We start from the raw sequence: 14604 nt of genomic DNA, 5'->3' as shown, positions 1-14604 counted from the left end.
TTTGTGGAGAGAGAGATCAGCCATCACTGCTCCTAAGAAGAAGGTGAGGGAATTTGGGGATGTTCTTGTGTAGGAAGTTGTTTACAAGTGTGTGTGTAAATGTAGCATCCATGATGATAATTTAGATACAGAATGGTTCTCGTTGATGTTAACATTATTACCAGAGGAGGAGGAGGGGCTCAAAGACGTCTTGACTTTGTGGGGAGACAGCATCAGCCAAAATTGCTCCTTGGAATAAGGTGAGGGAATTTGGGGATTTCTTGAGTAGGACGTTAGCTATGTGTGTGGGTTTGCAGCATCTGTGATGATAATTTAGATGCAGAAATGGTGCTCGTTGATGTTAACATCATCACCAGCGGAGGAGGAGGAGGAGGAGGAGGAGGAGGAGGAGGAGGAGGAGGAGGAGGAGGAGGAGGAGGAGCTCGAAGACGCCTGACTTTGTGGAGAGAGAGCATCTGCCATCATTGCAAAATTGCTCCTTGGAATAAGGTGAGGGATTTTGGGAGTGTTCTTGTGTAGGAAGTTAACTGTGCGAGTGTATGTGTAGCATCCGTGATGATAATTTAGAAACAGAAATGGTGCTCGTTGATGTTAACATCATCACCAGAGGAGGAGGAGGAGGAGGAGGAGGGAGTGGAAGTGGAAGTGAAGAAGAAGGAGCTGTAGGTGGTGGTAGTGGTGATGGACGAGGCCACATTACGATCGCAACCGAGCTAATCATAAACAGAAACGAATCCTGGCGAGGATTGGTCACTACCTGCTCTCCTGAAGGAGGAAGTGTCTCCTGATTGGTAGTGGGAGGAGGAGGATGAGAGGAGGTTCTTACCACACGCATCCCGAGCCACCAGGTCCTCGCCGCGTTTTAGGTGGACGTGAAGCTGGAAGAACGAGTGCTGGCGGAGGGCCCTCTGGCGGGCCACACTGGGGTCCTGTTGCCCAGGGGGGAAAATAAAAGAGTGATCAAAAACTGAAAGAGTCCAGGAACGTAAGCAGAGCACTAAACAAAAGCGGCCACCGTCTGGTCTTCTGCCCGAATTTACTGTAAATGACAAATTGCACAGAATGTAAACGAAGATGAATGCTGATACATACGCAACTTAATATCACTTCATGCAACGGTTAATCTGCCAGTCAGTTCACAAGCCCAAAGTATTGACATTTACAAAAATTTGGGAGATACGGGACAGACCAATATCAGTATCTTTTAACAGGGGGGGGGAAAATCAGTCGTAAAAAATGCTGAATGGGGAAATGGATTCACAGTTTTATAGTGCTCTTCATTTAGTGACCAGATCTAAACTAAAAAAAAAAATTGGCCTGGCAAATGTATTAATATGCCATTCTCAAGTACCCATCATGAACAGTAACCAACATAATGGATGTATGGGCTGACAGATACAGCGCAAAACTTTCTTTTCCCAAGAAGTAGAGAGACCAAGCAATCAAGCAAGTTTCTGCAATGGGAGGCGTGTTCTGAAGGCTCCAAAAAAAAAAAAGTGAATAATTATCACTAATCATTCGAGAGCTACTGTGAAATAAAAATGCAACATCACGCCTTCTGGTGATCTGTGATAGTTGAGGTGAAGTTTTATGCAGACATCTAAAAAAAGGGGTATCTGTAAGAGTTTTTAAAAGGTCAAACAAAAGACTGTCAAATTTTACATTTCAAAAGTACCTGTATGTAAAATTGAGACTACCCATATCTAGGCCCTTGAACTCGAAATAAAAAAATATTACTGAAATCAAAACTCCATAAAAATCTGTGAGGGAAAATATTTCAAATTCCACATCATCTGACATAGAAAATATTAAAAATTTCACATCTTCTGAGGGAAAATATTCAAAATTCCACGTTATCTGCCAGGGACAAATATTCAGAATTCCATATCATCTGACAGGGAAAATATTCAAAATTCCACTTTATCTGACAGGGAAAATATTCAACATTCCACGTCATCTGTCAGGGAAAATATTTAAAATTCCACATCACTGACAAGGAAAATATTAAAAATTTCACATCACTGACAGGGAAAATATAAAAAATTCCACATCATCTGACAAGGAAATTATTCAAAATTCCACATCATCTGACAGGGGAAATATTAAAAATTCCACATCACTGACAGGGAAAATATTCATACCACCGGAGGGATGACAATATTCCACTCAAAATCCACATGCTAATAGTCATCTATCGGGTGAGAAGGATTTTATCAACTTGGGATGGAAGTGAGAGTAATCAGGCCGTGTCTAACAGAAGGATGTGTTACATCATGCCACGCTCTTTAACCACAGTCAGGTTAATAGCACTCAAGAAATACATATTTCAATCTACAGTTTAACCAAGGAACTTCCTGGCAATGCAAGAACGCGGGACACCAGTTACATGGTTCAAATACTCTAGGCCTTCTTTACCATTTGCTAAGACAGAATCATTCTAAAGCCTTTTCATATATTATCATAAAACAAAAGCCAGGGCTGTGATGCTACCTTAGGAGATTCTAAGTATTACTTACAGATGCAAGTTCAGCAAAACGACAATATCGTGAAACGTTTCCAGCAGTTTTGTAAAGTTCTAATCAACAAAATAAGGGATTAAGCACTGACATTGTTAGTGATAAATTACATGTCGGGTCACAATCCTAACGAATTAGGGGTTCAAAAACCAGCCCTTTCGTTGTTCGGAATATCTAACAATGTTATTTTACTGTAATATAGTAAATGAACTCTATGATGTTTCAAAGCGGCTGAAGTTAGAGACAAAAATGTCTTCGATGAAGACCCCTGCGCACCGTCACGCATTTTATTGTAGTTATAAATAAAAAGCAAAGCATCTCTGCTCGACATAAATCTATTTCAGTGGTTTAGAAACATACATACACATACATACACATATATATATATATATATATATATATATATATATATATATATATACATATATATACACATATATATATATATATATAGTTTCCACTAAACGCCCATATATGCAAAGAGAATTGAAAAGGTGCGTAAATATTTCCAGAATCTTGTTTGTTTCAGTTATTTAAAAAAAAAAAAAAGAACTGATCGGCATTCAGTACTCCCAGAATAGCAAACGCTAACAAGGCTCGTGAAAAAAAAAAAACTGTTTTTAAGCAAATGGTAATAAGACTTTATACTAAATATTCCCTCTACAGCATTTTGCTACTGCGCTAAACAAAATTCACCAGCTTCTGGCCCTCTAATTACTCGTCTACGTAACCAAAACAGGAATAAACATAACTAATGTATCGTTAAACAAATATTCTAATGGTTAATACTATAAACAGTGTATTTGAGGATCTTGTGTGTGCGAGTGACGCCCAACCAAAAAGGTTTTAGGATGGAAAATTATATATTCTTAAACTTTCATTTATTCTTATATAGTATACCGTATGGGATATAAGAATGGCTTGATTTCATAACATATTTGCATTATTATATCCAATACCGTTACTTTCAAAACTGGAATTCAAAACACAGCTGTAATCATCAGTCATTTCACTGTCATACCCAAAAGAATATGGCAGGCATGAATGCTAATGCACATCTAAGATCTTCTGAAGGGCGAGAAATGTCTGACAAACAAAAATCAATAAAAACAAAAATTCTCTGTGGATCTAAGGATATCACACGAGGGGCATTAAAACAAAACATTACTGGGTATCGTCAAACGGAAGGGTCAGTGTACTGAACTGTAGTGCACAGTGCCAGTGCCAAGGTCACGGTGCCAATATACTAACCTCCACTGTCCACACTTCTTTACATACGGCTGTGGTGCTTGTCCCCTACAAGATTGACATTGGAGGAAGGAAGAGTGGAAGGCATCAAGTACCAAAAATGTTAAGAGAAATTTGTGGATGTTTCATAAAGTATCATCTGTTAAAATTTAGGCATGTAGGTTTGGCCACATCTCTAGAACACTCTAGAATAGGGTTAAATTCAAGATACGTAATTTAGACCACAGAATACTCTAGAATAGGAAAGTTTTTTAAAGTATCATCTGTTAAAATTAAGACATGTAGGTTTGGCCACATCTCTAGAACACTCTAGAATAGGAAAGTTTTTAATGTGCCATCTGTTAAAATCAAGATACGTAATTAAGAACACATCTCTAGAACACTCTAGAATAGGGAAGTTTTTTAATGTGCATCTCTAGAACACCCTAGAATAGGGAAGTTTTTTAATGTGCCATCTGTTAAAATCAAAATACGTAATTAAGACCAAATCTCTAGAATACTCTAGAATAGGAAAGTTTTTGAATGTATCATCTGTTAAAATCAAAATACGTAATTAAGACCAAATCTCTAGAATACTCTAGAATAGGGAATTTTTTTAATGTATCATCTGTTAAAATCAAGATACGTAGCTATGTCCACATCTCTAGAATACTCTAGAATAGGAAAGTTTTTGAATGTATCATCTGTTAAAATCAAGATACGTAGCTATGTCCACATCTCTAGAATACTCTAGAATAGGAAAGTTTTTGAATGTATCATCTGTTAAAATCAAAATACGTAATTAAGACCAAAATCTCTAGAATACTCTACAATAGGAAATTTTCAATGTATCATCTGTTAAAATCAAGATGCGTAGCTATGTCCACATCTCTAGAATACTCTAGAATAGGAAAGTTTTTAGATGTATCATCTGTTAAAATCAAGATACGTAGCTATGTCCACATCTCTAGAATACTCTAGAATAGGAAAGTTTTTGAATGTATCATCTGTTAAAATCAAGATACGTAATTAAGACCAAATCTCTAGAATACTCTAGAATAGGGAATTTTTTCAATGTATCATCTGTTAAAATCAAGATACGTAGCTATGTCCACATCTCTAGAATACTCTAGAATAGGAAAGTTTTTGAATGTACCATCTGTTAAAATCAAGATACATAGCTATGACCACATCTCTAGAGCACTCTAGAACAGCAAAGTTTTTTAATGTACCATCTGTTAAAATGAAAACTTGAAGTTTTGACCACATCTCTAGAATGCTCTAGAAGGGGAAACTTTTTGAATGTACCATCCGTTAAAATCAAGATACGTAGCTATGACCACGTCTCTAGAATACTCTAGAATAGGAAACCGCATAGGTACATCGACTCCAACATGAACGGAAGGTGTGATAAAATAGGACACAATATAACATATAATTAACATAATTAAGACGAAGTGTAACTTGTCATAGTTACATAACCATTCGGGCTATCATATTCCTGTTACAAATGACAGTACGACACTGCGTTTCTTATCTGCATGCTTGAGAACACTACAGACTGTCATATCAAATCTTCTTAAAACTAATAATGCTTAATTCAAGAAAAATAAATATTGACCCCACAAAGTAAAATGAGCCTAATTCAGTCAAGTTCAAGTAAAGGAAAAATCTGCAAATACAACAATTTTATTAATATATATATGAATGTATATATATATCTATCTATCTATATATATATATATATATATATATATATATATATATATATATATATATATATATATATAATATTATATAATGAATGACAGAAAGGGTTGTCAAGTATCATCAGTGACAGCAGCTGACCTTTCCAAGGCTTTTTCATCTTTGATCATATCAATAAACACTCGAGTCGTTTTACGGTTTACTTAACAAGCTACTGGACAGCAAATGTCGAATGCTATATCATCTATCCTTTTTTTTTTTTTCCTGATGTAAAACCTGCTACTAAGCAACTCGGAGTTCATTCATCCTCCCATCTCAAGCATTATGTGCACTGCTCTGATCAAATTTTTAGAAATTGCATAAGCCAGCAACCTTGCAAGGAAACGTTCAACAAGTTTCTTTTGAGAGATTTAAAATCTGATCGGACAAGCTATTTCACAACATATTTGAGGGGCTGAAAGACTGTTCTGTACTTTATTATTATTATTATTATTATTATTATTATTATTATTATTATTATTATTATTATTATTATTAGTAGTAGTAGTAGTAGTAGTAGTAGTAAGAAGAAGATGAACCCTACTCATATGGAACAAGCCCCAAGGGGTCACTGACATGTAATTCAAGCTTCCAAAGCGTATTATGGCATTCATACACTGCTCGAGGTGCCTGAACTTCTGAAGTTCAAGCGAGGATGCAATGCATTACTACCCCAATTTTATTCTCTTTGTATTTGAATAAGTTATTTAAATTATTTTTTCTATTTATTCATTGATTTGTTAATTTATCTTTCCCTTTTGTACTAAGTGATCTTTTCTCTTTGTATTTCCCTTCACGTTTTGTTACTCCTTTCTGATGAACAACTTATTCTTTGAAAGCTTGAATTGCAAGTCAATGGCCCCTATGGTTGGCTTGTCCATAGGTTTCATCTTCTGAATAATAATAATAATAATAATAATAATAATAATTTTTGGAAGCTAGAATTTCAAGTTAATGGCCCCTATGGTTGTCTTGTTCCATAGGTTTCATTTCCTGAATAATAATAATAATAATAATAATAATAATAATAATAATAATAATAATAATAATAATAATTTTTGGAAGCTAGAATTTCAAGTCAATGGCCCCTATGGTTGGCTTGTTCCATAGGTTTCATCTTCTGAATAATAATAATAATAATAATAATAATAATAATAATAATAATAATAATAATAATAATAATGATATTTCTTGATAATTTGTACTACCAACGACCTCTCATGAACAATGTCAAACTAGACAAGAAACTTTGAAAAGTATTTGTTCAGAATGTCACCTTAAATATATATATATATATATATATATATATATATATATATATATATATATATATATATATATATATATATATATATATATATATATATATATATATATAAATAAAAAAAATCAACAAACAGCACTGAGCCAAACAGAAAGACAAAGTTATCAAGCTTTACAAAAGTTCTTTGTTGGGACCTACACATTTTGGAGGCTGTGCTGAAGATCATGTGGCGCCAGTTTTAGCAGACATAAATCAATCAATTAATGACTGGAGATCTCGTTTTTGTGATTGGGTATTTCTCTGTTCACTTAATTTTAAATGACAGGAATAAGAATAACTACGAAACCCAAGAACACATCTGACCCAACCATTCAGATTTAAAAAGTAGTCTCCTCTATCTACACAGTTGTTAAGGCAGATAACTTGACCCCTATAAGTCAATCAATCCCCTCAATACAATTCTTTCATTCCAGCCTTCACGAGACAATTCTGTGGGTAGACTTCAGGTTGGTAATTGACATGCACAAGAAAAACATCGGATTTAAAATACAAGTGTGAGGGGGTATTTACAACATATTGACAAAAAGGTACAGAATTTGTATTTTTAAAAAATGTAATTTACCTGTATTATTACGATTGTCTAAGATCGATTGGTAGTTCAATTAATATCCAAGGGCAGGTAACGATTTCTAAGGCACAGTTGACAGTCAACCATCTGAACACCTCTTTTGAGATGCTGACAAGGGAATCAGCTACAACCATCATAACCACGACGGGAATAATAACAACAGTTAACCTTTTAATGACATGCCTTGGATCACATACTTTACGAGTTCGAAACACAGTAGACAGTGACAGGGAACCATTTTAAACGTTACCCAAAACGTCAATAGGTTATGGAGTAGAACAGAATATAGAGTTTAGGCCAGGGGCCAAGCGTTGGGACCTATGACGTCATTCAGCGCTGAAAGGGAAACTGACAGTAAAAAGGTTTGAAAGGTGTAACAGGGGGAAAACCTCAAAGCAGTTGCACTATGAATCAACTGTTAGAAGAGGGTTAAGGAAAGTCAGATGCAAGAAAAAGAATATGAACGGAAGTACAGTAAAAGGAATGAAAGGGGTTGCAGCTAGGGGCCTAAGGAAGGGACGTTGCAAAGACCCTTAAGTAATGCCTACAGTGCACCACGTGAGGTGCACTGACGGTACTACGCCCCCCTACCGGGATGAACAGGTTACGAAAAATCAACACCTCAGCCGAGAGTGTGAGAGGTGTCAGTTTCTAGATACAACGAAGTTTACAAAATTTAAACAACAAAATACGAGTTATCTACTCGGGAAGCTTTTAATAGACACTGATATTTCATCTGGTTCGGTTTTACAACAGCTAATGACAATGGTGATATCCAGAAGACCCAAACTATATTAACTAAGATTAATTCCGATATCCACAATGTTCTCTCAACTTCTCAATTTCTTCACATTTTTTGGGATACGCTTGTCACAACAAAGCCTGAAGATCAAAATAATAATAATAATAATAATAATAATAATAATAATAATAATAATAATAATAATAATAATAATAATAATAATTATTATTATTATTATTGTTATTATTATTATTATTATTCAGAAGATGAAGAACCCTATTCATATGGAACAAGCCCACCAAAGGGGCCACTGGCCTGAAATTCAAGCTTCCAAAGAATATTATGGTGTTCATTAGAAAGAAGTAACAGAAGGTAAAGGGAAACACGGAAAGAAGAGATTACTATTTAAAAAAGAGCAAAAAATAAATTAACAAATCACTGAATAAATAGCTAAAACGGTTACTAAACTATTAAAAAGCAAAGAGAACCGTATTAGGGTGGCAACGCATTGCATCTTCGCTTGAACTTCTGAAATTCCAATTGCAAGACATCCCCTGGGAGGATGTTCCACAGTCCTAGGAGGATTCGAGCCCCCATTCGGTTTATGAAAACGAGGTCACTTCAGCCCACTTTCGCGGTCAGGTGGGTTGAACTGACCTCGTTCTGATATACAGAATAAGGGTTCGAGTCCTGGCATAGTTGTTAGAATCTTTTAGTTTCCGGATCTTAAGGCTTTGTAGTGACAAGATTATCCAAAAGTTTGAAGAAATCGAGGAGTTAAAAGACTTTTTGATTTAATTACATAATATATATATATATATATATATATATATATATATATATATATATATATATATATATATATATATATATATATATATATATATATATGTGACTATATCAAGGGTTAATAGTTAATAACATACCTCCCATTCCTAGCTCAGGAATGATGAAAACAGAGATGGGAATGCGAACACGAAATAACTGGGATACACGAATTCCGGATAAAATTCCGGAGCTACTGACAGCAATTCCAGAATCTCCAAGTTCACAGCTTAGGCTGAAAGGGCGGGCCTTATCAATTTGCAGGAAACTATGACAGGATTTCCGGTAATTACACAACATCAATAGATTATCTTCAGATTGATACCACAAGAAATAAGGTGGCATAGGCAGGCTTTCAATTTGACACCACACCTGACACAGAATACCACAACTCTCAGCTTTACCTACAAGACGTCAAGGGTGATCACTAACACTTCAAGAAAACACATCAAATACTGGTACGCAAATTTTTGAAATAAACACCTTCGATAACGGTGGCTGGTAATTATCTGAATACCACATCCCAGGCGTCAGAAAGTGGCTGTGTCGACGGGTTATCTGTAATGATGAAATGGAATAGAGCAGACTATACAGTTTAGGCCAAAGGCCAAGCGCTGGGACCTACGAGGCCACTCAGCACTGAAAGGAATATTGACAGTAAAAAGGTCTGAAAGGTGTAGGAGAGGGTGGGAAGGAAGATGGAACGGAGGTGCAGCAAAAGGAATTAAAAAAAAAGCGCCAAAGTTTCTTCGGCGCAATCGAGCTTTCTGTACAGCCGTTACAGCGTATAATCGAGGCCACCGAAAGTAGATCTATCTTTCGGTGGTCTCGGTATAATGCTGTATGAGCCGCGGCACATGAAACGTTAACCAAGGCCCGGTGGTGGCCCATCCTATACCGTTGCCAGAAGCACGATTATGGCTGACTTTAACCTCAAATAAAATAAAAACTACTGTGGCTATAGGGCTGCGATTTGGTATGTTGATGATTGGAGGGTGGACGATCAACATACCAATCTGCAGCCCTCTAGCCCCAGTAGTTTTTAAGATCTGAGGGCGGACAGAAAAAGTGCGGACGGGCAGGCAAAGCCGGCACAATAGTTTTCATTTACAGAAAACTAAAAGGTTAGAAATCTATTGTACACCAGGTCTGTTCTGATGGACTGGAAACACTTTTGGTTCGCGAAGACGATATTTTAAGAATTCAGCATCCCCTCCAATATGCAAAACAAATCAGTAATGACCACTTTAAAAATGTAAGTAACGGGACACTGGGTGGTAGGTAGTAACCAAACAGCAAGGGAAAAGACTAACACAACCTCCATTCATAACCGAAGACCACTTGCATAAGAAACTCATTCTCAAACTGACGTCTAATCCCAACGGTGCCACAAAGAGAAGACGACCTCCTCACACGCCAATGTTCATGAAGAAAATGTCATGACGCAATCACGTCAATTAACAAAACCTCTTCAAGCTGTGTGATACTCATTAGAAACTCTGCAGGAATACGAGACTGATCGGTAAAACGCAAAAGGAAACCCTTTCAAATTTTGGAAGGAGATATGTTGAAAGTGAACAGCTTGCAAAATTGCAGATTCAATGACAGGAGGGAAAAGAGTGGTAGACACTGAAGGCTGGCGAAAGGAAATTTGAGGTGATATTAAATAATGGAAGCAAGATTAGGGATCACATTAACAGATCTAAATGGATTTGGGATACTTAGGAGGCCTTAGGTATCGCATTCACAGATCTAAATGTATTGGTTGAATTGAATTGAATACAGAATTTAGGCCAAAGGTCAAGCAAGCACTGGGACCTATGAGGTCATTCAGCGCAGAAGGTTTGAAAGGTGTAACAGGGGGAAAACCTCGCAGTTGCACTGTAAATCAATTGCTAGGGGAGGGTTGAGGAAAGTAAGACGGAAGAATGAATATGAGAGGAGGTACAGTAAAAAGAGCGAAAGGGGTTGCAGCCAGGGGCCGAAGGCACACTGCAAAGACCCTTAAGCAATGCGGTGCACTTAGGAGGCGTTAGGTACCACAATGTTTTGAAACTTGGAAGAAAAGAAAAGTAAGCTTAAGTAATGAAATCAAGAGATATCAGATTAGGTATTGTAAGCATAAATATCATACATGGAAGAGTTACACTCGTAACACTTGTGTGTTTAACAAACCTGAACCTCTTCAGGAAAATACACTAGTTCTTGAGGCAGGATCAAATGCTATTAATTTCGCAAGAGGACAAAAACACAATAATATACATTTCGGGGACCGCGAGTCATCGTTTTTCTCAAATATCTTTCTAACTAATTGCTTGATCGAAAAGGTATTTTGACACAGTGTCCAAAATACCTCCCGCTAATTTCCGGTAATATAGTGCATTGTCGAAAAGTTTTAGCTAAGGCGTTTACTCTTGACTTATATGGTGTTGCCAAGCATCGCCAAACTATGCATTCGAACGTCCTTTATCCCCATCCCGTCCCTCCCTCCCCCAACCAACTTTCCTGGCCTCCCCATCTCCGCCCCCCTTTCCTGTCTATGGGGGATAGCAAACGTTCGATTGTGTAGATTAGTTCTGCTGACTCATGCGACTTTGCCTTTAAGAGTGAAGAGTAAACGCCTTAACTAACACCATTTGACAATGCGCTATATCACCAAAAATTAGCGGAAGGTGTCTTGTACACTGTGTCAAAGCACCAATTCGATCAAATGATTAGTTTGATAGATATTTGAGAAAACATTAAAGAGAGTCAACTGGGGTATAAAAAGTCTTGAAACGGACTGAACAAATTTTGGCCAAAAAGAGAAAATTAACATTGTCTTCTTCATTACTAAAACACTGCACTGACAGTCACGCGCGTCCAAAAAAGGACGGTAACCTACAACAGATTGCTGCGATCAAGGCCACTGACAAGGTGACGTTTCTCATCTAGGAAATCTGAAAGTCCAATCGCGGTCACCCAATCAGTCGATGACCCCACAGTGAGAGGATAATGAGATCCTATTTTCACCGCAAGAGGTTGAACGTCAAATCTAAACATCTCTTCAGGTACAATAAGTCCTTACTTCTTATTCAGTAGCCGTTACTGCTAATATTCAAATGCCAACTTAAAATGCCAATATATAGATGTAAATAGATTTACGCGCAGAAAAAGAAAATGATTGAAAATTATCAAAATGCCACTAGATAGATGTAGGTAGATTTACTCATAAAAAAAGATTAAAATTATTAAAAATTATTAAAACGTTTAAAAATTATTAAAAAGCCAAAACCAAACCCACCTGATAATGAGGGGCGTCGCTTTCGGACAAGTCGCGCCCAAGGGCGGGACTATAAGAAGACCGCCCATCCTGCTGGCCGTCTTGGAAGGTGCGGGCGGGCGTGGGCGGGGTGAAATTGGATGGAAGAATGCCACTGGGTAGGCTGGCTTGGTCACCCGAATCGGGGGGCGGTCCTCCTCCCCCCACTCCGCCGCTAGTCTCTGGAATTACAGACGAATTTAAGGTATGCAAAATGTATCCACAGGAGAAAATGCATCAAATTTATATATATATATATATATATATATATATATATATATATATATATATATATATATGTAACTATAATATATATATATATATATTATATATATACACATATATCCATATAAACACATATACATATATAATATATACATATATATACATATATATATATATATATATATATATATATATATATATATATATATATAATGTACACACAAAAAGAGATTATGGAACCTAACATCAACTTACTAATTTTCATTTGAAATCAGTAAACCTAATTTAATTACAAACAGACTCCAAATTCACTTAATTTTCTTGAAAAAACGCATCTCTAGGAGTTGAATATCTAAGAGTGATCATCTTTCATTAAATACACATTAAGGAAAAAATTAAAGGTAAATAAATACACCTGAGTATTTTAGCGTCAATTAAAACCGTGCAAAGATATAACTTATAATAACATTTTATATTTTCCAATTCGGTTGACTAAGCAGTGCAGAGTGCATTTATTGCAATTGCAAAATGATTATTTGGAAGACATTCATAAAAAAAAAACTGAGATTACCTTTGAATATTAAAATGGCAACTTTTAACAGCAATATGAATATACTGGTTTGAACGGCGCACGAGAAAAGCTTTCGCGCGAAGAATCAATCAGCTATTTTGATCAAATCAACCGATTCGAAAATAAAAAGTATAAATATATTACCGTTTAAAACGGGCTAAAAAAAAAAACCTTCAGAAATATTCTTTTAAAACACACGAGACATTGTTACAAAATGTATTTTTCTCTTTCATTCTTTCCTCAGATGTAAATTTCATTTTAAATAATTCAAATAATTTCCTCTCTATTCGTACCTCACTGTAAATCTACTTTCGGCTTACAGAGCCAAACATGGCGAATGCAATTCCTCTCTCCAGTCCTTTCTCTTATAACAATGGTCACCATAAAATGTCCTTATATTCCAGCATCTTTTTCCGAATCTCCCGTTAAAATGACTGTGACTTTACAATTCCGACTGGAATTTTTCTTCTGTTGCTGACTTGTATATCGATATTTCATTTAAAATGACAATTCCGACTGGAATTTTTCTTCTGTTGCTGACATGTGCGTATATATTTAATTTAAAATGACAATTCCGACTGGAATTTTTCGTCTGTTGCTGACATGTACGTATATATTTAATATAAAATGGTTAATTCCGACTGGAATTTTTCTTGTTTTTAAATTCCAGCAGCTTTTTCTGAATTTCACATTGATTATGACTTTATAATTCCGACTGGAATTTTTCTTCTGTTGATGACAAATGTGCATATATATTTCATTTAAAATGACAATTGAAAATTATTAGCATTCCAGCAACTTTTTCTGAATCTCCCTTTAAGATGATTACGACTCTGACTTCACAGTTCCCATTACCCATTAAAATTCTCACCTCTGCAGATTTAAGGGTCCTTTCAAAGCATACCACACTTTCTAACAGCATTTAATATTCTTTTCAGTGTGTAAAAACAGTAAGAATAATAAAAAAACCTAGAATAAAGGTAGCCTCAAGTACAGCCAAACAATTCAAATGGTTAGGTGTACAGTTAGCTAAGGAACGTCAACCACGGGTCCAGCCTTGTCCTTGGAGACTACACAAGTCATTCGCCTGTTCTGAATTTATTGAGACTACCAACACTTTGCTTTCTTGGGTGGCTTTACTACAGAGGTTTCATAGCCAGAATACCGAGCTATCTTGCTGCCTTATGTGCCAACAAAACCTGGCCTTCATTAGTGAACATCCATGAATGTGCTGCCTAGGCTTGAATATTGGGTGACTACACTCGCCCACATACTGGCAGTGTAAACCTCATGTACTGCCTGGCGTACATTATTTGAACCCAAGTTTGCTCAAATTCTCTTCAGTGCTACAAATGTCTCGCTACATAAGAAAAAGTTTGTCAGTCCGTGAGTCTTTCCCCCCTGAACAACCAAAGTGCTCACTCAGCTAAAACACGAAACTGTTTGAGTCACAAGTCGAGAACAGGAAACACAACTCTCAGCTTTTCAAATACCGGGTATTAATGCCCTTAACCAAGCAGTGACTGCCAGCTGACTTTAGTCTACGGGAAATTCTATTG

General features: G+C 36.3%; 1 protein-coding gene across 25 annotated transcripts in view; it reads right to left on the bottom strand.

The window, feature by feature from the left end:
• The window catches only part of Mctp (multiple C2 domain and transmembrane region protein), a 1033178-nt gene that overhangs the window by 176941 nt on the left and 841633 nt on the right, over positions 1 to 14604 (bottom strand). For 13 of the 25 annotated variants that reach the window (XM_067126838.1, XM_067126841.1, XM_067126848.1 and 10 more), the window contains 2 exons: positions 12232 to 12431; positions 827 to 929 (listed from right to left, as the gene is read on the bottom strand). In XM_067126838.1, the coding sequence (XP_066982939.1) occupies positions 827 to 929; positions 12232 to 12431 (303 nt within the window). Of the gene's footprint in view, positions 1 to 757; positions 930 to 3767; positions 3813 to 12231; positions 12432 to 14604 lie in introns of all 25 variants that reach the window. The other 12 variants (XM_067126837.1, XM_067126839.1, XM_067126850.1 and 9 more) reach the window with 2 other exon arrangements.

This window comes from Macrobrachium rosenbergii, chromosome 25, assembly GCF_040412425.1.
Source record: "Macrobrachium rosenbergii isolate ZJJX-2024 chromosome 25, ASM4041242v1, whole genome shotgun sequence".
Taxonomy (NCBI): Eukaryota; Metazoa; Arthropoda; class Malacostraca; order Decapoda; family Palaemonidae; genus Macrobrachium; species Macrobrachium rosenbergii.
This window is presented reverse-complemented; position numbering and strand designations above follow the sequence as displayed.